The sequence below is a fragment of the Amphibalanus amphitrite genome, unplaced genomic scaffold, assembly GCF_019059575.1.
Source record: "Amphibalanus amphitrite isolate SeventyFive unplaced genomic scaffold, NRLGWU_Aamphi_draft 000021F_arrow, whole genome shotgun sequence".
Lineage (NCBI taxonomy): Eukaryota > Metazoa > Arthropoda > Thecostraca > Balanomorpha > Balanidae > Amphibalanus > Amphibalanus amphitrite.
The window spans coordinates 1,849,016-1,874,113 of record NW_024881517.1 but is presented as its reverse complement, the minus strand read 5'-3'; the positions used below and the strand labels follow the sequence as shown (position 1 = coordinate 1,874,113).

General features: G+C 49.8%; 1 protein-coding gene across 1 annotated transcript; it reads left to right on the top strand.

Moving 5' to 3' along the window:
• Positions 1 to 5,755: 5,755 nt before the first annotated feature.
• On the top strand, positions 5,756 to 23,320 carry LOC122390663 (synaptic vesicular amine transporter-like). Its single transcript, XM_043383822.1, has 9 exons — positions 5,756 to 5,934; positions 12,710 to 13,213; positions 14,145 to 14,228; positions 15,134 to 15,316; positions 15,529 to 15,740; positions 16,100 to 16,243; positions 17,550 to 17,736; positions 20,793 to 20,929; positions 23,194 to 23,320. Exons 1-9 carry the CDS (start codon positions 5,826 to 5,828, stop codon positions 23,299 to 23,301), a joined length of 1,668 nt encoding a protein of 555 aa, XP_043239757.1. The 5' UTR covers positions 5,756 to 5,825; the 3' UTR covers positions 23,302 to 23,320.
• Positions 23,321 to 25,098: the final 1,778 nt, after the last annotated feature.

Sequence of the window (25,098 nt, the reverse complement as noted above, 5' to 3'; positions counted from 1 at the left end):
AACTGCGTTTTCAGGTCAGGTCAGGTCACTGACCTATGACGTCATAAATGAGCCTCTGCGAGGTCCTCAGATGTTGCAACTTTGCAACGCCCTCAGTGCCAGAGGAACTTTCACAGGAAGATGAAACTTACAGGACGTAGTATCCTTCAGAGGTCTCACAACTTGTATATCTCGGATTTAACCTAAATGTCACATGAGGTCAGGTCGGTCACGTGACCTCACCATTATAAGTCAATGGGGGAAATATGAAAACTGTTATTTTGGCGCCGGAAATGATCTAAAACTGTCCCAAGCACATGAAATCGTGGTTTCATGTACTCTTTGTAAGGTCCGATCATGAAACCACGATTTCATGTGCTTGGGATAGTTTTAGATCATTACCGGCGCCAAAATAACAGTTTTCGTATTTCCCCCATTGACTTATAATGGTGAGGTCACGTGACTGACCTGACCTCATGTGACATTTAGGTTAAATCCGAGATATACAAGTTGTGAGACCTCTGAAGGATACTACGTCCTGTAAGTTTCATCTTCCTGTGAAAGTTCCTCTGGCACTGAGGGCGTTGCAAAGTTGCAACATCTGAGGACCTCGCAGAGGCTCATTTATGACGTCATAGGTCAGTGACCTGACCTGACCTGAAAACGCAGTTGAGGTCAAAAGATCCAGCTTGAATAAAAGATTAGGTATGCCAAGTTTCAGCTGTCTACCCTAAGCGAGTTTTAAGCTATCGCGAAAAGCCCTATTAGGCGGCACCCGCCCCACCCCTTCTCGGCCGACGAGGGTTAGTGTAATAGTTCATGTACATGTATGCGCAGATATAGTATCATCTCAGCTAAAATATATCTCTAATTCATGTTCGACACATTCTAGTGTTGTTACAAAATTTAACTCATTATATTTCCAATTTATTTGACTATTAGGGGAGATCCGTGTAAGACGCCCAGGGTCGGTAAGAGGCCCCATCGCTTTTTTTACCAAACCAATAATGTTATTTATTTTTTAATGTTCTGGTAAAGCAGAAGCCCTCTTGAAACAACAACTCACGAAACCTGAGGTATCAGGTGCGTCGCAGCGACTTTTGGTAAGCCTGTTTCTGTTTTTGCCCCTTTACTTGCTAGATATATGCAACTTTATCACCCTTATATATCTGAAAAAACAATGGCTATCAAATGCAATCTTATCTCATCGAAATTGTCACATGTTGCCTTCAGAATAGACCATGTCCTGGTGCGCTGCAAATGTCTCATAAACCATAAATATTGTGGACGTTAAAACACTGCATTTTTTTAAGAGGCCCTCCCTTCGAGGATGATAAAACGCCCCCCGATAAAAAAAACGCCCCCGATGCTAAAACGCCTGCACCTGCGGCAGGCGTGGCATTCTTTTTTCAAGGAGTTTGTTTTTGTTTCTTTTTTATGTTTCTTTTCTTAGAGGTAATAGGTACAATTTTCGTTGGTGATCAGCGTTTGGTTGTGCTAGTTTTCGCATTGTTCGAGCGCTTTGGAAGTGTTATTGGTTTCGATAACACCGTATTTGCTTAGCTTTTCGAAATAAAAGGCCTTGCAGCTGTGTTCGCAAAGCGTCTTTTACAAGTCGACTTGACTTGTAAAACGCCCGAGGGGGGGGGGCGTCTTACCATACCCATAGTGTAAGAGGCCCTTTTGCAACTTTTTCCAAAATGTTAAAGTTTACGGTTTGTGTACCCCCTAGATTCATTTTGAATGCAAATATGTATGGGAAAATGATGCATGCTCACAGCGCATGCACACGTTAGCTCTTAAATATTATCAGTTGTCTAAAAATAGCAACTGAGCTTAAGGGGGGGCCTCCTGCACCACTCTCCCCTAAGCCTGACGAATATTTATTTTTCAAAAAATAGGTGCTATCTCCAAAATGGAAATTTTTCAGATTTCGGGGACCACACCATCGGATTTCTCGCAAAATTTTGGTCCAGAAAACACTAAAATTGGAAATTGGTATTTTCAAAAGTTATTTACCGTCTGTTGGGGCAGTGACCAGGCAATGCATTCCCATGTGTTGCGGTTAAGGTGCTACTGCACGTGCGCACGTGCAGGGGGCGTTTCCAGATCTCGAGAACGGCTGGGCCGATTGCGCTCAAATTTGGTACACGGTCGGGGACCAGTTAGTAGGGTGCCGTGCAAAAGTCAGTTTGGACCCCGCTTGCACGTGCGCACGTGCAGAATGCCGCTTCCAGATCTCAGGAACGGCTGAGCCGATTGCGTTCAAATTTGGCACACCGCTAGCGACCGGTTAGAAGGGTGCTTTGCGCAAGCCCGTTGGAAGTACCCTGTCGCCCTTCCGCACGTGCAGCCTGCAGGGCTCACTATCTCGCTCGCTCGTTCTTCGCCCAAAAGGCGTTTTACTGGTATTAGACACTACCGCATAGACGTAGGTATGCTAGACAACTGAAACAATGGGCTAGGAAAGCAAAATCTGGTTCTACGCTGCGAGCAGAGACCATTATGTGTACGACTGAGAGGATTTGACGCGTGCGTCGGAGCCGTGATGCACGGGCGTCCGGCGCTGTACAGTAGTTGTGGAATCCGCCGCTAGATGACAGTAGCAGTGAGCGCCTGAATGTATGCTGTGCCGCACAACACGAAGTTGATAGGAAGGCAGTTTTGTTCGCTTCAACGTTTTTGGAGGAGCGTCTACGGCATGAAAATGCTCAAAAAGGTTCCTGCCATTACACTTATCATCCGAATTGTCTCTAAGCGAGAATGTATGTGAAATAATGGGTTGAACATCGTCAGTAGGCCAATTAGGTACTCGAAGAAGTAGGTAGGCATTGTCGGTGGCTGGCAACGTGATCTAATGATCGTTGTGCAACATTTCTTACATGATTGGTGGTATGAAGAAGGACCCTATTCGAATATCTTAGCTTGTTTCATCTGCCTGGAGTAGTTCAAAGAAGCTAAATTAAAAAAGTTGAATGGGCTAGCTCAGTTTTAACCCTCGCCCGTATAGGGGGGTCGATCGGACCCCCCCCTCTGTTTTTCGCGAATAACTCGCGCAAAAAGCGGTCGATCGCAACGAAATTTTCAGTATCCTCGCGTTAATTAATTTTACATCTACCCTGAAAATTTCATGACCCTGACCCTAATGACCTTTGACCTGTGACCTACTTTTCGAGACCATGTTTGGCCGGAATTGCGATTCGGCGTATGTCGGCTCGCATTAGCCGCGCGTTTGCAGTCTTTTCGTGGTTTCAAGCGTTCAAGCATGGGATATGATGTTGCTCTCATGCATTAGGGTGGGTGTCAAGGTCACCAGAAGGTCAGGTCAGGTCATTGACCTTTGATGACCTTGGTTCACTTTTTCGAGTTTTACATGTTTCTAGGCTTGTTTTTGGAGCTGAATTCGAATTTAGCAACCATTTGAACATTTACGAAGTAGTTTTGGTGCCTTCGTAACATGTTACGAAGCTGTCAGAGGCTACTACGAATACCCGGTAAAACCATTACTGGTTGACCTGACCTGACCTGACCCGACCTGGCCTTAACCCGCGACCTGGTGGGGGGGGGCTATTTTTTTGCCCCCCCTCCAGACTTTTTGATATATCTCCAGAACCGCTGCGCCGATCGTCACCAAACTTTCAGTACCCTCCCGGACATCAATTTTACACATTGTGACCAAATTTTTTTCCAAAGGCTATGATAGGTTGGCCGGAAGTGACGTCAGAGTGACGTCATGTTTTGCCGTTTTCGACCCAAAAAAGGGTTTCGCGGGAAGAGCTGTCAGGCCTATAGCTTTGCAAATACAGAAAAATGATAAAGACATAAAAGCTGTAGAATTGACAGGGCTACAAAACTGCTATCTCGGATTTTTGAAATTTTTGGATTTTGACCCCCAAAAATCAAAAAATAATTTTTTTGCATATAATAATCGAAAAATCAAAAAAGTTTTTTGAATTTCGCAAAAACCGGAATATATGTGATAGTCCTTACCGCCTTCCATCCACATACAAAATTTGAGATCGATACCTCTTTTTTTGGCGAAGTTATAGCGAAAAAACTGTTTAAAATTGATGACGTCAAATTTTCAAACTCAATTTTTAGCAATTCTAGACCCCGTAGCGCAAAACAAAGACCACCATTAGACTCCCCGTGACGAGCTGCATCGAATCAATACCCATTTTATGCAAAACTATCAACTTTAAAATTTGACCTTTTTTGGCCTGACCTTGACCTGACCTTGACCTGAACTTCACCAGAAAGTGACCTAAGCCGTACCTGATAGTCTTATAACCAACACCATTGAGTTGGAAATGAAAAATTGGCCATAAAACATGCATCACACAACCTTAGTAAAGTTGGGCTCATGTGACCTGACCTGTGACCCTTGGTGACCTGACCTGTGACCTGACCTGGTATTGTCAGTGACCTCTAATAGCAATATATCTACTAGGTAACTGACGCCCTATCGCTGATTCTCGACAAAATGCGTTTTCCTCGGTGTTATAGCGCATTCCCTAGAAGACCCGTGAACGGTGAAACATTTCATCTTTGACCTGACCTGTGACGTCATCGGTGACCCCGAGGTCAATGAAATTTGGTTTTCCTCGACAAATTTGACAGGCCTTTCGAACGCCGTTTGAATTTTGCGGATCCGTCCAGTAGTTTCGGAGATATGAGGGGGGGGGGCAAAAAATAGCCCCCCCCCCCCCCACCAGGTCGCGTTACAAACAGACCCCACCAGGGCGCGGGTTAATGCATGAAGACATCATCAATGATCATAACTAACATGATGTTCGTGATCAGCACCCCGAAAAAACCCCACAGCAGCCACGTTTTACAACGTTCTAACAGGTCCCGATTTTCCCGACTTTTGGGTCATTGACCTGACCTGGAAGGTCAACCGATGACCTAGGACCTTAAAATTGGATATCGTCGGCTTTCTCTCGTCGCGGGCAACACGCTTGTTTTTTCCGCGAAGCTCTAGCTCGATCAGGGGCGAAACGGCAAGGGGGGTCCAACGGACCCCCCCCCCCCCCCCCCCTTATACGTTCATGGCTGGAAAAACACCAATACGGCCACGGGCGAGGGTCAAAGCTTACTACTATGAATGGAAGCGGACGATTACGATTGATTGGAGCTTAATAATTCGTAAAATAGTTATAAAAGTTAACTACGGACGTCTTGGACTATATCGAAAAGTTAAAATCCATCCCAATCACCTATGGACTGGCCAATGTCGAATAAATGATTAGGTATCCCTGCGACTGTGAAAACAAGGAAAGGCATTAACAAAGCTATTCCTTACATTCTTATCGGTCAATTAGTTCATGGGTTTTAAAATGTCTTCTCTGGCAGTGCGCCTCGCAAAGATCCGTGCTGATCAACAGTGAGCAGCTGAGCGGGTACGCCAGATCTCCGGTGTCGCCCGTCCGCCTCCCACGGAGCTCGGTGTCAGTGACGGCTGGCTCCGGCGCGGCTCTGCGGCAGAGCCCACCGACAGCCGAGTGGCCCCTTCGGATCGACACCGACTTATGGCGGCGGCGGCGGCCCACCGGTGACGTGCCGACGCCGGCGGTATGGCCACCGCAGATAGTGCGCCTCACGGCCCGGCCGCACCGCCAAACAAGAGTGATGTGCCGGCGCGGCGGCCTGCACGGCCTCGATAACCGGGCGCGGCCCTCCGCGGCCGCCTGTGCCGCCGCCGTCAGATAGGTGATGCGACGAGCTCTCGGACCGATCGGAGCGGAGCTCACTCGCCGCTGCAGTTGGTCACAGAGCGGACGTCCCCAGTGAGGGACGGGTGTCAGGTCAGGTCAGGTCAGGTCGGTCCGACTCGGGACGGCGCTATGGTGGCGGAACAGTCGGATGAGGCCGAGGCCAGTCCGACGCGATCAGTGGTCACGTCGCTCGTGTACGTTTCGCTGCTGCTGGACAACGTCCTCTTATCGGCCGTCGGTGAGTCCAGTATACCCTCCTCTCGGCTCTGTGAGTCCAGTATACCCTCCTCTCGGCTCTGTGAGTCGAGTATACCCTCCTCTCGGCTCTGTGAGTCGAGTATACCGTCCTCTCGGCTGTTGGTGAGTCCAGTATACCGTCCTCTCGGCTCTGTGAGTCGAGTAAACAGTCTGTTTATCGGCTCGGTGAGTCGCGTATACCGTCCTATGGGCTTTGTTAGTATACTGTCCTCCCCTCTGCCGTCGATGAGTCGAGTATAACATCAATCTGACCATTTTGAGTTAACCCTATTAGTGGCAGGCTCCTGGCTACCCCATATTAGTGGCAGGGGGGGGCTGTTTACGACCCCCCTTGATATCTCGAGATCTAACCGGCCGATTTTCAAAATTCAAACGGCATTCGATTTGGCTCAACGAGATCTACATTTCTAAAAAAAAAAACTTAAAAAATGTCAATAGGGGGGTAGAGGGGGGTAAAAACGGGCAAATTGCAGATACATTTTAGACTGTTTATCACGGCCAGGTTTCTGAACCAATCTTAACGCAACTTTTGCCGATCGATAGAGAATGAACCAGGAATTCACATGGATCCTAAAAATATGCATTTTCAAAAATCATAGGCGGATACAGATCATTGAGATTGGGGGTACACAAAAAGTATAGTAAATAAGGTTTTTGTTGGTACTGTTTCTAAAAAGGGTGGCAATGGTCTTGTTATGTTACAATTTTCTTAGGAGAGAACGACTAAAATTGTATTGGTCATGCATAGGCGGTGTCAGGGCACCTATGTTGGGAGGTAAAAAATAACCCCCCTTTTTGGACGCCTGGATCCGCCTATTATAGCAAAAACGTGTCAAAAGAGGATGCACAATAACTTTGTATGTTATCACATGATACCTTTCATTCACTGTTCGTAAAACTGGTGCAGCATCGTGATCTTCGCCCAAATGACTCGCTTCACGAATAGGACCCCCAATTCCCAGTGCTCTGGAGCCGCCCCTGGTAAAGTTATGAACTTGAAATTTTCAGGGAATGTGCCCAATTTAGTTTTAGGAAAAGTCAGAAAATTTCAGCATCGTAGCTTCAGCGGTTTCGGAGATATTCCCGAAAAACCTGAGGGGTGGATAAAAACAACCCCCCTGCCACTAATAGGGTTAACCCGCGCCCCGTAGGGCTATCGGCGGACCCTACCGCCCGTAGGGGAGGGGCCGTTTCGGCCCCCCCCCTCCCTAAGATTTCGGAAATTTACCGGCCGATTTTCAAAATTCAAACGGTATTCGATAGCCCCACCGGGGAACTACCTTGTGACCAAATTTCATTGACCTAGGTTAAACCGATGACGTCACAGGTCAGGTCAAAGGTCGGATTTTCACCGTTCACAGGCATTTCAAAAAATGTGTTGTGAAATCGAGTAAATTGGTAATTTATTGAAAACCATCGATGGTACATTGTTCGTCAAACACATACTTTGCTATCTGAGGTCACTGATACCAGGTCAGGTCACAGCGAGGTCAGGTCACCGGGGTCACAACTCACAATATGAAAGTGTCGTGCGATACATGTTTTATGGTCCATTTTACATGACAAATGCGATTATGTGGGTTAGGCAGCCTTTGGGGCCAGCCTAGGTCACGTTTTGATGAAGGTCAGGTCAAGGTCAGGTCAAATTAGGTCAAATTTCAAAGTTGATATTTTTGCATAAAATGGGTATCGATTCGATGCAGCTCGTCACGGGGAGTCTAATGGTGGTCTTTGTTTTGCTCTACGATGTCTATAATTGCCAAAAATTGAGTTTGAAAATTTGACGTCATCATTTTTGAAGTTTTTTTTTTCGCTATAATTTGGCCAAAAACCGAGCTATTGATCTGAAATTTGGTATGTGGATAGAAGATGGTAGGTACTATCACATATATTCCGGCTTTTTCGAAGCTCAAAAAACTTTTTGGATTTTTTGGCAAATATATCCAAAAAATGCTTTTTTGATTTTTGGGGGTCAAAACTCTAAAATTTCAAAAATCCGAGATGGCAGTTTTGTAGCCCTGTTAATTCTACACCTTTTATGTCCTGATCATTTTTCTGTATCTTCAAATCTGTAGGCCTGACACTTGACAGGTCTTCTCGCGACAGTGGCGGTCGCAGGGGGGGGGGCCATCAGGGCCATGGCCCCCCCAAAGCCAATTCAGGGGGGCCATCATATCATTTGGCCCCCCCCCAAACAACCGATGGGCCCCCATGGCCGTATGGGGCCCTTGCCCGTATTCGATTGTCACGAGGCTCGAGAAACCCACGCCAGCTATTAAAGGGACCCTCCCACCTTAACATTAGTTTTGAGTTGAGATAGCCAAGTTTGCGGCCAGGCTCAGAAACCACCATTTATCCTGGTCGCAACCCCCGCAGCTTTATGGTGTTCAAGAAATTTCTTCCCTTTACTTGCAGGGTGGGACCAGCGTGGTCCCTATCTCTTAACCATTACGGGAATCTGATGACGTCATCAGGCTTTCAAACGTCCGTTAAATGTTTGACTAAAACGTTTTGTAGCACGCGGTGGAATATGCTGCTTTGCGCGCAACAAATGCCGCACTTTCAAATAAAGTCGCTAGGAACAGCGGAGATCCCAAAAAGTAAACAAAAGTAAAAGTCTAATATCTTGAAAACCGGTGAATATTTTTCGATGAAATTTGGTAGATATTCGTTTTTGCTCTTTCTGAACCGAGCGACATCACTTTCATGCCAACTCATTAACTTTTTTGAAGGTGGGAGGGTCCCTTTAACAGCTCCCATACCAGTCTTTGAGGATCCTACACTGACCTCTGAGGGCCCTTCAGTGGCGGTCAAGCGTCCACATTGACCGCTGAGGACCCACATTGACCTCTGAGGGCCCTCCACTGGCCTTTGAGGGCCCCTTAACCGGCCTCAAGGGCCCAACCGGCGTCTGAGAGCCTCACACCGGCCTCTGGTGGCCTCATTTCTGTCTCTCGAGTCCCAAGACTAGACTTTAAGTGTCTCTGAGGGCCCCCGCACTGGATTCTGAAGACCCAATGCCGGCCGCTCAGGGCCCGCATCAGCGTCTGAGGGCCCATGGCTTGGCCTTTGAGGGCCCTCCGCTGGTCTCTGGTGTCCAACGCCGGCCCATGCCGGCCTTTTAGGGCCCCACACTGACCTCTGAGGGCCCCATGCTGGCTGGCCTGTAAGGACCCACATTAGCCTCTGAGGGCCCCCGCACTGGATTCTGAAGACCTGATGCCGGCCTTTAAGAGCCCGCATCGGCCTCTGGGGGCCCATCTTGGCCTTTGAGGGCCCTCCGCCGCTGGTCTCTGGTGTCCAACGCGGGCCCATGCCGTTCTTTTAGGGCCCCACACTGACCTCTGAGGGCCCCATGCTGGCCTGTAAGGACCCACATTAGCCTCTGAGGGCCCCCGCACTGGATTCTGAAGACCCAATGCCGGCCGCTCAGGGCCCGCATCAGCGTCTGAGGGCCCATGGCTTGGCCTTTCAGGGCCCTCCGCTGGCCTCTGGGGTTCAACGCCGGCCCATGCCGGTCTTTTAGGGCCCCACACTGACCTCCGAGGGCCCCATGCTGGTCTGTAAGGACACACATTAGCCTTTGTGGGCCCCGCACTGTATTCTGAAGACCCGATGCCGGCATCTAAGGGCCCGCATCATCCTCTGAGGGCCCATCTTGGCTTTTGAGGGCCCTCTGCTGGCCTTTGGGGTCCAATACCGGCCAATGCCAGTCTTTTAGGGCCCCACGCTGACCTCTGAGGGCCCGTGCTGGCCTGTAAGGACCCACCTTAGTCTCTGAGGGCCCGCACGGGCTTCTGAAGACCCGATGCCGGCCGCTCAGGGCCCGCATCGGCGTCTGAGGGCCCATCTTGGCCTTTGAGGACCCTCCGCTGGCCTCTGGGGTCCAACACCGGCCCATGCCGGTCTTTTAGGGTCCTATTCTGACCTTTGAGGGCCCCATGCTGGCCTGTAAGGGCTCACATTAGCCTCTGAGGGCCCCCCACACTGGATTCTGAAGACCCGATGCCGGCCTCTAAGGGCCCGCATCGGTCTCTGAGGGCCCATCTTGGCCTTTGACGGCCCTCTACTGGCCTCTGGGGTCCAACGCCGGCCCATGTCGGTCTTTTAGAGCCCCACGGTAACCTCTGAGGGCTCTATGCTGGCCTGTAAGGACCCACATTAGCCTTTGAGTGCCCAATTCGGTCTCTGATGGTCTCAAACTGCCCTTTGCAGGCCCTGTACTGGTCTCTGATGGCCCTAAACTGGCCCCTATGGGCCCAAACCAGCCTCTAAAGGTCCCACACCGGCCTTTGATGGCCCTATTATGTTCTCTGGGGGGGGGGGGGCTCAAGCCTTACCTTTGGGCGTCACGCACTTGCCTCTGAAGGCCCACATCAGCCTCTGGGGCCCTACCTGGGGCCTTTGAGGCCCTTCGCTGACCCTTGGGTCCAACGCCGGCCTCTGGAGGGTCTGACACCGTACTCTAAGGGCCCCATTGCAGCCTCTAGGCGATAGGTATCGCCGAAGCGCTATCGATGGGCCCATAAGTGTAGGAACCATGGGTGCAGTGGGCGCAGTTGCACCAACAATAATTCTGCAGTGGGTGCAGACAATGTATTCTGCATCCACAGTAATCTGGAACAAAACCCCTTTTCTCAGCAACACTACTTTCCATGCAGCACGACGAATTTAAGATATTTGGCCCACTATCCATCTTCCGAAGTATTGGCTACTGTGTTGGCCTTCAAAACTTACATTTGTGTTCAAGTAAAAACAAAAAAAGATGAAACGGAACACATGTGATTGAACAGTGAACAGATACCGATGACCCACCGTCAAAAGTTTTAGCACGATGATCTTAGAAAATGGCAAAGTTAGCCGCGCCGCCTTTACTTTTGCGGTAGTCCATTCACAGTTACGTGAATTATTGACAATATCAATGTTTCAAAATGTACTTATCGGTACCTTTTTGACATGGTACACCCTCAAAGCTCGCATTTCGCAATGAGCCTCCTCTCGGGTGCCGCTCACTACCCCCCCCCCCCCGCTTCACCGGCCATGGCCTGGATTTCTGCACCCGTGCACTACGTCCGTGGGCCCCTTTAAGCTAGCACCGGGCCCCCCGGGTCAGCGCAGGGGCCCCTTTGACAAGTTGGCCCCCCCAAACTCCAAGTCTGCGACCGCCCCTGCTCGCGAAGGTCTTTTTTCGGTCGAAAATGACAGAACATGACGTCATTCTGACGTCATTTGTGGCCAACCTATCATAGCCTCTGGAAAAATTTTTGGTCACAATGTGTAAAATTGATGCCCGGAGGGGTCCTGAAAGTTTGGTGGCGATATCTCCAGCTGTTTAGGAGATATCGTCGGAAAAGGACAGGGAGGGGCCGTTTCGGCCCCCCCCCCCCCCTACGGGGCGCTGGAACTATTGAGTCCTCTTTATAGTCGGTGAGATTACGACAATACCCATCTCGCATTATGTAGTTGTTGAAATGAGGGCATTGCCTTCCTCTCAACTGTTGATATGAAGAGCTCGCGTCCTGCTGCAACCGTTGATAAGACGGGGGAAATCTAGCGTCCTCTCAGCGTCGTTGAGTCGAGAATAACACCCTCCTCACGACAGTCGGCCGCTCCAATAAAACGGCAGCCGCCTCGACCGTCTAAATGAGATCTCGTTGTGATTAGATTTCTGTCTTCCTAAGATCCTGCCCCCGTCGAGGAGCCAGGCGACTTAGTTGAAAATCTTCTTACGAGTGGACTTACAGGACGTGATATATGTAGAGCTGCGTCAGCGCATCGCGGCAGACATTGAAATGAAATGGGTATTCAAATTTGTCTATCAATCGTGAAAGGACACTGGAAAACTAGGCAACTCCATTTTGTTTTGTTTTGATTGATTTAGTGGTCTATAAGATAGTTGTCACATTTAAAAGGTAAAGTTCTTGAAATGACGAATGTCATTTGCAATATTCCGAAAGCCAAAACAAATTAGCAGGTATTCGGCAAATGGGTCCTAAGCACTGGTGCAAGAACATACCAATAGTGCGTAAGGATTGCATGTTTAGCCCTACAACCGAAGTCGTATTGCTCTGTGAGTGCCTTCCACAGGGTATAGCGCCATCACTGAGAGAATATACCATTTCAGCACCGCATTTCGAGCCAGCAGTGGCACCACATTTGGACCACATGTCTCCAGATGCATCTGGGGCCATTTATTCTTCAAACACAACGTCATATCTAAAAGGATTTTGCAGCGCCGTTTGTCGCCAAGTGGCAATGTTGCAGCTATTTTTACGCCAGCTTGTATGAAGCCCTGGCAACTTTGTTTGCACGGTTAGTTCCGCCTTGGCCCAACTAGTGCCTATCTGGTAGAGAGAAGTTAAATAATTTGTATTTGGTTATTTGTAAAGAAATGTACCTACCTAAGTTATTCTGGAACGTAATTGTAAATGTACCTAATGATAATTAGGTGCGCCAACAATCGCTGTTTGTTTGTTTGTTTTTCATTTCTGTTTTGTTTTACTTCGTGTATATGAAGCGTCTCTTTTTACATGAAAGTTTTTTCCCCTGCCCATTGCATCACTTTATCATGGTGCCAAGTTTTTGTTCCATTAACCATTCCCTCATCGTGTCATCCCGCATTTTCCTCGTGTTCCCACTGTCCGTCCCTCACGTCCCCTCTATCCCTCTGACCGTGACCGCAGTCCCTCACTGTCTCTCACTGCATCCCCTACGATGGTGCCCGCAGTCCCTCACCTCTCCGACTGTACCCGCAGTGCCGATGATGCCGGCGTTCCTGTCGGAGCTGAGCGGCGCGCCTCCGAGCGTCGCCGACAGCGCCGACGCGGCGCACACGGCGCAGACGCTCCTCTTCACCCACCTCTTCAGCAACCTGTCCAGCAGCGGCGACGGGCGCACCATGCTGCGCAGCCGCACCTCCGTGCTGCCGGACTACTTCCCGCCGGACCGGGACGCCAGCTCTGAGCCGAACGTCTCGGCAGCGGTCGAGACACTCACCCCGGCTCGTCCTCCGACCGCGCTCGCTGCCCCGGCCGGGCCGGACCCGGGGCAGCCGCCGGTCACCCCGACCGCTCCGGACGGGGACCGGGAGCTGGCCGGGGAGCTGGCGCGCCGGCAGGACGGCCGCATCGGCGTGCTGCTCTCCTCCAAGGCGTTCGTGCAGCTGCTGGCCAACGGCGTGGTGGGCGCCGCCGTGGCCCGGGTCGGCTTTCGTCTGCCACTGGTGTTCGGAGTGGCCGTGCTGGCGCTCTCGGCCTTCTGTAAGTATCACCGACGCAGCGGGAAGACGCAGCTATGCATTTGACGATTTCTTGTACAGTTTTTCGCTATACCTGATAAAGTAAATTATAATTCGTAGAAAGACGCTAGGCAAAGCTTAATGACGTAGCTGGCAAGTTTAGCTAATTAATTTAAAGATATTGAACTCTTAGAGCTGTGACTCATATTTTCTTTCCTATTTAGAAATGTCATAAGCGTTTTCCCTAAGGGCATTTTCATTGTTCTCATATCTACATTCCTCATGAGCAATAGTCAGCATAATCCAACAACAGATCGCTTCAACTGTTCTAAACAATGCCTGCCTTCGTCATATCAAAAGAATTTCAGCTGCTTTGTTTTGGTAAAAAGCGAAATATGTGAGCGACCGAAGGGCGAATAGCCTCAGCTTTGTTGGTAAGGGTTCTACGAGTGTTATGCCGCCCAGATGAATGAAAGTCATTTTACGCAGCTTTCCAGTCATCTGGGCCGCCGCGCTGTGGAGCGGGGGATTAGTGCCGACGCACGCACCGGTCCCGGGCAGAAGACGGCGCGCAGGGCCGGCCGGCCGACCTTCAAAGGGCCGCCCGAGTGCCTCTGAAATTCGCAGCGAGCTCTCTGACAGCCGTGACGAGCCAATCGATAACATTCGAAGGCGCGGCTGCTCCTGTGCTCCAAAAGCAGGACTGGCGGTCAAAGGGCTTCAAAGGCAGGCCAAACAACTAAATAAATCGTACTCACTTTTAGTATCATGGGTATGTGCGAATAAGATAAAGGTAGACTTTATAGCGCTATGCATGCTCATTAGTCATTGTTCATACTAATTAACACGTTACCACTGAACCACGTTTGACCTTATCTTCAAGTAGGATATGCATTAGCTGCTGTGAAATGTGTATGAGGCATTTGGTCTACAGAGGCGTGTTCCGATTTCAGTGTTCGCCGTGGCCTCGGGCGTTTCGGCCCTGTTTCTGGCGCGCGCTATTCAGGGCGTGGGATCCTCCTGCATCGCCGTGTCAGGTCAGTGACCGCCGATCAATGGCTGAGCTCCTGCTCATACATACAGCACTGCGGCCAGCGGCGGAACCGCTCGCCGGCACTAATTGCTGCTATTCCCGGACGGACAACAGCAAGGAATTATAAACGTATAATAAGTATCGTGCTTTTTTGCTTCTTTGGTGAGTCATGATGCACTGTTGATGAAACAATTACCAGAGCGGTCAACGTTAAATGGCTATCGAGAAGTAGGTAATGCTTTTTTCGGTCAGCTGGTGGGTCTTTGATTAAATATCACCGTAAAGGAATGCCAGTTACAATCCAATCAACGCGACGGTTTGGTAGAATGCATAAAGAAGGTGTCATGTAGGCGCCATGTCGCTCACCTATTAATTGAAAAAGGAGCATAAACGTAAAAACTTGTGCCTACAGACTATCCATGTTCTATATTCTCGATCCACGATCTGAGCGATCTTAAGCAATTACACAACTGGTTAAATTGATCTTTCGCTATTGATATCCAACACAGAACTGCATGCTGTACCAAAGTTCGCCATCACCAAAGCAGCCAATGCTCCCCAGAAAACCGATTTGTGTCCATTCGTTTTGCAGTTGGCATTCGTTTCGGAACCAACTGTACTTTACTGCGATATGTGTCATGGCTTCTTTGGAGGCACTGACAGCCGTGGCCGGGAACTCTGAGGGACACGACTACTGTTGGCTATAACTCGCGCCGCAAATGCTCCCGAAAACCAACGATCCATGCCTCTACACAAATATATCTCAGTGTTCCTGACATTGGACTCGAACTACCATAGCGCTCCACGACCGCCACTTTCAAATTGTCCCGAACGACTGGCCGACACAAATCAGAATGAGCGATCTGCCCTCCCGCCGGTCGCCGGCTCCGACCCCCACCCTGCCGATAGGCCTCTCGACCGTGGCCGACCTGTACCCGAACGAGCGCGAGCGGTCGCGGGTGATGGGCCGCGTGCTGGGCGCCATGGCTGTCGGCGTGCTCATCGGCTACCCGTTCGGAGGGCTCAGCTACGACCTGATGGGCAAGGCGCCGCCCTTCTGGCTCCTGACGCTCGTACTCATCGGATTGCTAGGTGAGCCGTGTGGCTGTTGAATGGTGAATTATTGAGTTTGTGTTACCTGTTGTAGGATGCGAAACATGCACTATCTCTATTTTCCTCACAAGACATTTCTTGTCGAACGTTTCCGTGCCCCCTGTCTATTGCAGTGTTGCAGTATCTTATACGGTTCTGACACGTGTCCCAGGACATACGGAACAGTATCTGAGACCGTGGCCCTTATCCAGTGATCCAGTACCGCCAGCTGCGCCCGCTGCCGGTCACCGAGCTGCCGGAGGAGGAGGAGGGCGAGGAGGAGGGCTCGTCGCCGGCCTGGTGGAGGCTGCTGCGGGACCGGCGCGTCTGCATCGTCACCGCCGCCGTGGGCATCTCCACCTCCGTGATGGCCATCCTGGAGCCCACGCTGCCGGCCTGGCTGATGCGCACCATACACCCGCAGGTGGGCGGCGGTAGCTCCTGGACACCCGCAGGTGGGCGGCGGTAGCTCCTGGGCACCATACACCCGCAGGTGGGCGGCGGTACCTCCTGGACACCCGCAGGTGGGCGGCGGTAGCTCCTGGGCACCATACACCCGCAGGTGGGCGGCGGTAGCTCCTCGGCACCCGCAGGTGGGCGGCGGTAGATCCTGGGCACCACTTCCCTTCCAACCTGCACAGCGGCACACTCAAGGGCCAAAGGTTCAGACTCCGAACTTCAATATCTTGTTTCCTCATGGTCATTGGTCATAGACCAATCTTGGCCTTGCTCTCACCCAACGTGGCGCCCTCACAATACCACTGTTGTTCTGACCGCCGGCAGAAGTGGCAGCTCGGCTCGGTATTCATCCCCGACAGCCTGGGCTACCTGATCGGCACCCACGGCTTCGGCGTGATCGCGCTGCGCCTGGGCCGCTGGCGGACGGCCGCCGCCGCCATGATGACGGTCGGCACCGCCGCCATGCTGGTAAGACCAAGCGAAACTTGCGAGGCAAACGATGTTCATGTGTAACGGTGATAAGAGCGTGTAGAGGCGGCGAAAGGGAGGTTTGATCCGGTTTGGAGCTTGGACATCAGCGTGGTCTGAGGTCGTTGACATACGAGAATGATTCTGTGACTGTCATGCCGTCGAGGACGTGAGTAGTTAGGTAGCTATTTGTGGATTGCGATGAAATATTTCCTATAGGAGTCATAAATATTGTCTGGGTGGTCGCAGAGTGTCTCCAGATAATAGCAGCCGGTTTAGGTGATAACCAAGTTCTAATGGCAGACATGCATCTCCGGCTACAAGCCAGAACTCAGGTGACCTAAAAGTAAGATAATGCACGTGGCCTGTAGTAGGTAAAATGTGCACAAGCATCTTCTTTTAGAGCCTATTGCGATGCACATTGTGCATGCGCATGTGAGATAAACTGGCTCTCTGGCTCAGCTGGGTCAAGGCTGCATAGTGTAGCGTAAATTTACTCTTAAATATTTTCAGTTTGCGAGGCCCGTCTCTCGCATACGATTGTCCTTTTTTGTCCGTCGGAACATGATGGTGCGGCGTCACAAACAGGCCGGCGACACACCGAATCGGTCTCGTCACATTTCACCGACAAACGTCACCGAGGGCAGTCGAATCGTGACGGCCCGTCAGCCGACTCGTGACCGCCTGTCAGCGAGATGCGAGTGGAAAACGATGTACCACCTGTGAGAAGTCGTGAGCGGGGTGTGCGGAGGGAGCCGGCGCAGCCTGACGGCTGCAGCTGCTGATTCAGCGGCGCCGGCTGATAAGCGCCGATTTGCCTGTATCAGCGCTGCATGTCCGTGTACCGACTATTTTGTATCACAATTTGGCTCAGAGGAATTGAAAGGACAAAGGCATCAACTGTCAATCGTCATCGTGAAGTCGCCTTCGAGTGCGCTTTGCAATGCGCTTGTTGATCCATGAGTAATTCAGCCTGTTATTCTCAGAAATAGATAATAGAACGACTTGAAACAAATTTTCTTGCTTTTTGAGTGATGTAATATTGACTTCTGAGCCAAAGGCCATGGTAAATCTTTATTGAGGTATGTTTCTGTGCGTAAGTTGTCGAGAGTAACCGCACAAAGTTCACGTTTGATCTATCCTTTGTAACTCTTTGTAACGGAGCATTTATTAGAGACGGAAAAGGCTGTTAAGGCAGGATCACAAACAGGGATGGTTCTCCAGGCGACTTTGTGTTTCTGTTCTTCTAACACATGACAAACAAGTAACGACTCGGTATCGAACCGACGGTCCTTGTCGGCCGCAGCTGCCGCAGTCGACCCGGATGGTGCACCTGATCCTGCCGCACTTCTGCATCGGGCTCGGCATCGGCATCGTGGACGCGTCTCTGATGCCGCTGCTGGCCCGGCTGGTGGAGCGGCACGGCCTGATGGACGGCTACGGCGCCGTCTACGCCCTCTCCCAGACGGCCGTCTGCCTCGCCTACTCCGTGGGTACGTGTATACTGCAGGTCGACCTGACTTCGCCTACTCCGTGGGTAAGTCTGTCCTACACGGCCGGCCGCCTCACCCACTCCGTGTGTAAGTGTATATCTGCAGGCCGTCTGCCTCACCAACTCCATGGGTAGGTCTGCCCAGACAGCCGTCTTCCTCGCCCACTCCGTGGGTAGCAGTCAGCATGCCTCCGTGTAAGGCATGCTGACTGCTAGAGCTGACCTGACCTGACCGTCCTCCACGTACCCCATGGTGTTGACGGTCCGTCTGCAGCCCGACCCGTTCCTGAGGTGCCGCGGTCGGGACACAGTCGGGTCTCAGAGGTCCGCGATATTGCCCCGGCTCGGCAGGACGTGCTGTGGCGGTGTCCTGCTGACCTTTGCAGTCCGGAATGGAATTGCAAACTGAGCATGATGGCCGTCATACCGTGGGGCGCCAGATCAACGACGGGTGACAATTTCGACTGGGTGGTGCGTGACTTTATTGCATTATTTGGAGTTATTGGTTCCAATGGATCCAAACTCCTAGTCCCAGCTCCTAATGAGTTTCGACTGCTTCCAATCGTCTCTACAGCTCACACTTTTGTGAAATTTCAACAAAAGATCCCTGCAGTGTAATTGATTCGTGTTAATTATCAAAACTATATGTGCCCTCTGGTGAAATCCAAATGTTTTAACACGCGCAGTGGAACGGGGGCGAATTTCGCCCACCCCTCCTCTTTTTCGCAAATAACTCAAGCCGCAAATATGACATTGATGTGAAATTTTGGCTACCTGTCCATAATTGAATTGTGGGTCGTATCGTGTAAGAAATGATCGGGTCGCAACTTTTCTAGAAAAGCGGTGAAAAGTCAACGCGGCAGCCGGCGCCGGCCGTTTCGCTCCGCCTGTATTGTAGACTGTGCCGGGGCGGGATGGTTCCGTCTTTACATCGCGCCCCTTACCGCTGATTATATTCGATTCGCGTCAATTTTTTTTAGAAGACTAAGAAATGTACATACAATCTTATGGTCAAAGAATTTTGAAAATCGGCCAGTAAGCATTTGAATTATGAGCGTGCGAACACAAAATTGTGATTGCCGCGTTTTCCGCTTCGGCCGATCCCCCTCATCCGTTGACATCTTACTCTTAGCAAGCTTCTAGCTGTCATCTTTATTGTTAGATTAACTAGAAATTCACCATTCATATTAAAAAATGTATTTTCTTTCGTAGAGTGAAAGAAAAAGGAAAATCGGCCGATAACTCTTTGAGTTATCGGCGTGTAAACGCAAACAAGTCGCTCATACGGCAGATTTGACCTCATTTGACCTTGAAGATATTGACCATAGGTCAATATGACCTAGGGTCATGAAATTCACACACAACAGAGTTCCCCAGGTCCACAACCTACCCTCCAAATTTCGTCTTTTTAGCTTCCACTTTGGGTTAAGTTTGGTTAGGCTAGGTTAGGTTAAGTTAGGTTGGGGGCGACATTAACCCGCGCACCGACGGGGGGGGGCGGATATCCGCCCCCCCTGAGGTTTTTCGCGAATTGCGGGAAAACCGCGGCACGTAGCGCCGCAAAATTTGGTATGACTATTCCCTTATCAATTTTACACATGGTGTGCAAGTTTGAACCTCCTACCTTTCAAGGTCAGGTCACCAGGTCACTTTGAATGACCCAACCTCAAGTCACTTTTTTGCAACTTTGTCACCGTGCCAGAGCTACAGTAGATGTCGGAGGCCTTTGAAAGTCGCAGGATGTTATTAGGTCATTAGTAGCTACAATTTGTATATCTCGGAATTTTGATATCGGTGACCTAAGGTCAGGTCAATTTCGCGACCTCCCCATTATAAGTCAATGGGGGAAAAATCAACTCCCTGTTTTTACCACTAAAACGGGTCGGAATGGCCCCATATACCATACATGACTTCATATACGATCAACCTTCACTACCTTGAGGTCTGTTTTGCTGTTGGGCAGCTGTGAGGTCATGTGACGTCATCAAAGGTCACCAAAGGTTTTTGGCCAATAACTCCGTACAGGAACAAGATACAGACGTGTGGATGGTCTCATTGTGTTCAGCTCGTCAAGACGCATCGAATGATATACATGATGACCTCGAGGTCACGTGACCTGAGGTCAACCTTTGACCTTGACCTTTCGAGGTCAACATATATCATTCGATGCAGATTGACGAGAGGATCACGATGATGCCCTTAGTTTGTTCCTATCTTGACTAATTCGAAAGTTATTCGAGAAAAACTCTCTCCATATTTAGCGCCGCCATTTTGACTTTTTCGACCCCTGTGACGTCATCTTTGACCTGACCTGAAAATGACCTTAGTAAAAATTGTAGATCTTGACCGTGCGTATCCGATGCCGTTTACCGCTTGTCGCTATCTTGCTTCGTTCTCGAGATCTCAGGGGGGGGGGGCGGTCATCCGCCCCCCCCCCCCGTCGGTACTAAGTTGGCGCAGACCCCCGTCGGTGCGCGGGTTAACTCCCCCACCCCCTTCCACTGGGCATAGTACTCGCAACCCTTCCACTGTGCGTGTTAAACCCAATTAAATGACTTGTATATTATGTAAGAGTTATCACAAGTTTGAGCTCATTTCCTATTTCAGCTTATTGTTTCCATAATTGGCTCAGTTCGCTGCGCTCTGGAGTGTGATCGTTCTCCCTCACATTCATTGAGCAGGTTGTTTGGTCAGACGCTGAATAACTTCTAGTTAGTTTTAATGTGCTCGTTAGGCAAAAAGGAAATGATAAGTTCTGTAGGTTATATGAATGAATTGCTGCGGAACTAATTACTGAAACTCTTGAAACTAGTGGTAACAGCAGTCTTCAGTGTCCAATATACCGCACGCAATGTTCTGCCAGCCTGTAGATCTGCAAATCCACTCCTATGACGCTACCGTTCTGTACAGAAGCTAACAGTGTCGTTCTCCTTGACACTATCGTGACCCCGCCGTGACCCCTTTGTGACCCCGCCGTGATCAGTTGTGACCCCGCCTTGACCTCACCACGACCTCTGCACGGTGACCTCACTGTGACCCGGCTGTGACCGCTGTCAGGTCCGTTTGTCGGGGGCTACCTGGCCAGCAGCGTCGGGTTCGGCTGGCTGCTGGCGATCCTGGGCCTGCTGAACCTGCTGTTCACACCGTGGCTGGTGCTGCTGCGCGAGCTGCCGGCGCCGCTCCACTCTGACCAGGTGACCGTCCACCAGCGGCGCCCCGCCCGGCCCGGCGGTCGGGACATTTACCCCCCGCGTTCGGAGTCTCTCGGACGACGAAGATTTTACGTCGTCCGAGAGACTCCGAATGCGGGGCTAGCTTTTACAGCCGCTGCGTCATTTATTTCAACTAGGATGCAACTTCCATGAACAAAGAAGCTAATTACTACGTTGTGATGCGTACTTCCCCCACCAATGTACTCGCATGTTGCTGAGGAATTGCTCGTAGAAGCAAGTGCGCGTTTCCATAGATACCTGCACTGCTTATGAAGTTGAATTACTTCCGGAGTGTGTCGTGTACGATGCTGAGGTGATGGCGTTACGAAGTGTTTGACGTCACTGTAGGTCAAAGTTAAGTGGCTGGTGCTGTTGGAATAATTAATGTGACGGGGCATGCTGCGCAAAACACGAAAAAGCAGCGTTACGCTAATTAGGTGAAACATGTAGCTGCTGCTCAAATGAGGTAAATTTAGTCCCTCACATAGGACGGCGACATCACAGGCCGGAAACACGGTTCGCTGTTATTTAATTATCTCCCTGATGTCAACCCAGGCCAGCGTGGCTGTCTAAAGATAAGACTTTCGTGTCCTTGATTATCGAGAGACGATCGAGCCGAAAAAAGAGGAGAAGTGTAGGTGGTCTAAGAGTCGGTTCACTCAAACGTAGACTCTATACCTTACTAGCAGCACGCTACGTTCAAAACACAAATAATTTTTTTTTTAAAGTATGGAAGCACCGGTCCGAATACCATAGAGAACACAGAAAAGTTTACATCATGATATTGTTTTAGTCAACGCAAAACCCAAAGGCCATGTCAGTACCTCCAGTAAAAAACGAAGTTTTTCCTTAAAAAAGCGCAATAAATGCTCCCACATTTCACCCAGTGGCTGGAGATACCTACAATAAGCAGCTTACATCCATGATCGATTAATTCGTGCCGGGACATTTGCTACAAACCCGTCTGTTCTGTTCGACATGCAGTGATGATTGATGGAGCACAGATGAGTTTTTCAGTAGCTGCTTTGACGAACGATCGCTAGAGAATGTATGAAGTTGAATATGAAATCAAACATCTAATCAAGATCCAATAGTGGCCAGCTCATCGCTCATGCAAACCCGAATCACGCCCTAATCGAGCCATTGAAAGTCAATTTAACAGGACGGCTGATGAGCGATTCATGTGCTTTTTGCGGCGGGATGAGCAGCAAAATGGCATGCCAGCTTATTAGTAAGATATATGCGTGCTTATGTTATTTCATCAGATATATGCGCTCAGCAAATGAAGAGTGGATCATTTTTGAGCATCGGGATAACTCTCATTTCTTTTTTTATTATCTGACCCTTTATCATAAGACGATTGTTATAGATATATTATAGGACAATTATACAGAGTAACTTTTATTGCTTCATTTTTTTCTGGTACTTATTGTATTCTACGGTAGAATAATTCAACTCAGACTGCTTCAATCGAATCGTTTATTAGTAAATACGATTTCTTGCATCGTAACAGCCGTCTTTTTCTATACGCTTTTTCGGCATTCTCGCTCGGCGATAGCTCAGCGCGTCTTGCTGATTGAGAGGCGCGTGACCACCGAATGCCGCAGTGGTGTAGGATGCTCGCAGTCATCATCTGTCGTAGCCAGTCGTGCTGTACTGCATCAAAGTCCAAACGATGAATTCCTATCAGCCTGAAGTAATCGTTCATCCACTTTTGCGGGCATATCTGTAGTTTGTGATGCCAGCATCCTGACAGTTATAAATACGAGTATGCACTTTGCATTTATATCTTTGATCACATTGCGTACTGTCACGCTTGTTCTACCCTGCACCACCCTCGCTAGAGCGGGTGGCTCCTCTATGATATACGAGGTACCTACTACTCAAACCTCAAATATTCCCAAACAGGAACCTGTCAAAATGACAAGTCACTCAACCACAGTGTGTTCGGTGTTCCGCTTTGTTTCTCACAAAGTGTATGAAAACGTAGATGGTTCAGCCAACTCTATACTGGTCCGACTATATTCCGTCCGCCAGGCGCCAGCACCCACTAGGTATTCAAGCAGTACTTACAACACACACACAGCGGCCCGCCCCAGTACAGGTCGTGTGGCTGGAACACACCGAGACGACCTCTCTGATGTGACCGTGTGACTAGAACACATCCAGCCGACCTCTCGGATGTGAGTGTGACTAGAACACAACCAGCCGACCCCTCGGATGTGACCGTGTGACCGCCTTCACAGGAGCGGGACTGTCCGACTCGGCCACTCACCGGCCGGGGGAGACGCGCACCGCACATCGCTGACCTGGACGGACTCAGCTTCAGCTACACGCAGATGTCGGAGGGTTGAACTTCAGCTTCAGCTACACTCAGATGTCGGAGGGATGAGCGCGGCTTCAGCAACCAGTTACACCCAGATATATTTAGAGGGATGAGTTACAGCTTCACCCAGTTGTCGGAGGGATGAGTGCCGCTACACTCAGTTGTCCAAGGAATTGCTACAACCAGATGTCAAAGAGATGAGGCAGCAACGCTACATCCGAATTTCAGAGGGATAAGCGCTGGCTACAACTACATCAGATCTCAGGGGGATGAGAGACAGCACCGGGGCTAGTTAATGTCGATCAAGCGATTCAAACGAAGGCTTCTCAGTCAAGGAAGTATATTAAAGATTCAAGTCAATAGCAGAAAGAAGAAAATATGAAACGAGAGCATAAAGTGCAGTCCCTAATTGTTATTTGTTATACCTACCAAATCGCATGTGAGCATGGGAGCGGGTCGAACAGTGACCAAACTCCGATGCAGGACCCATGTGCGAGTAGGTGTTGTGTGTTAATGTGCTTGGTTGCTGAAGTGTGTTTCATAATGAAACTCATTTTGGAATCTTTATCTATATCAGCGCCCAGCAGTGCGTAAAAATGGTCGGGTGCTTTTTAGCCATGGGTGTGTGGAATGGATGTATTGTTCTTGAAGTGACGATTTTTCGACTTTTGTCGACTTTTGATATCGAAATCTGTTATTTAACATCTTCCATAAGAAAGACAGAAGCTTTATTATATAACACATATAAACTTGCCTGTTTTCTTTCACGAACACTGGACCTAATAAAAATATTTATGTTATCTCACCTAATTGTAGTGGGAAGGCACCGATAAGACGGAATCACGCTCCTGAAGGCTCCTGTCCCTTATTGTTCCTAGACAGGGTCCTTGTCGGCTTCTGCTGTTCTGCCGGCCTGCCTCGAGCCATTGTGTGATGTTTCTCAGTGAAAACAGGCTGCTATATGAGGCGAACTGTCGTTATACTATTTGTAAACACTCAAATATGCATAGATATAGTATTATACACCCCATGTATGTCTCTATACGTATTAGGTACTAGCTTACACTATTTGGTATGTACATACATAGGTGTTACAGAGGTTCTTTTATCACACATGTCGCGTGCACATATGTTTTGTGATGATTATCGTATTGAGGTCGAAAAAGACGAGAGAACGAGGGTGAAAAAAATATATAGAAAAATGAGAACGAGGCCATTAAGTTGTTTTAAGAAAGTTAAGCGAAGTTAAGATAAATAAAGCATTAAGTTACAAAGCTAAGCGTAACACAACGCGAGGAAATAACCATTAAGACTATCCGAACAATAGGCATATTGGAAGTGTCACTATGGTACTTTGTACTCGAAGGCTTGACTCATCAGAGGCCAGCAGCGAACGTCTTTGGAGTTTGACTAACCTTGCATGTTTAGAGCGCCTGGCATGATAAAATATGTCATCTTCACCTTACCTACATGAAAGCGCATCAGCGCTGGATCAGATCAGGCCTCCCGGGTGTGCCAGCCAATGCTTAGAAGCCGGCTTTGTTTACCTGCGCCTCTGGAGACAGTATATGAGAGTACGCCTCTGTTGACACACGTGTCTCCAGAATGGCAGCGGCCGGCCGGCCGGGCCCAGTCACCTGAGGTGAGCACTTCTGCGCGCCCGGCGACCTTCCGGCTCATTAGCGGGCTAAGTGGCGGGCAGCTCGGAGCGGGCGCGTCGGAGCCACTCACCGCCCCTCCAGGCAGCGGCAGCCGCCGGGCCGATTTGCAAGTCCACTGTGCGGCGCGCCCATGACCCGGTCGGTGTGTGTCCGCTCCGAAGGGG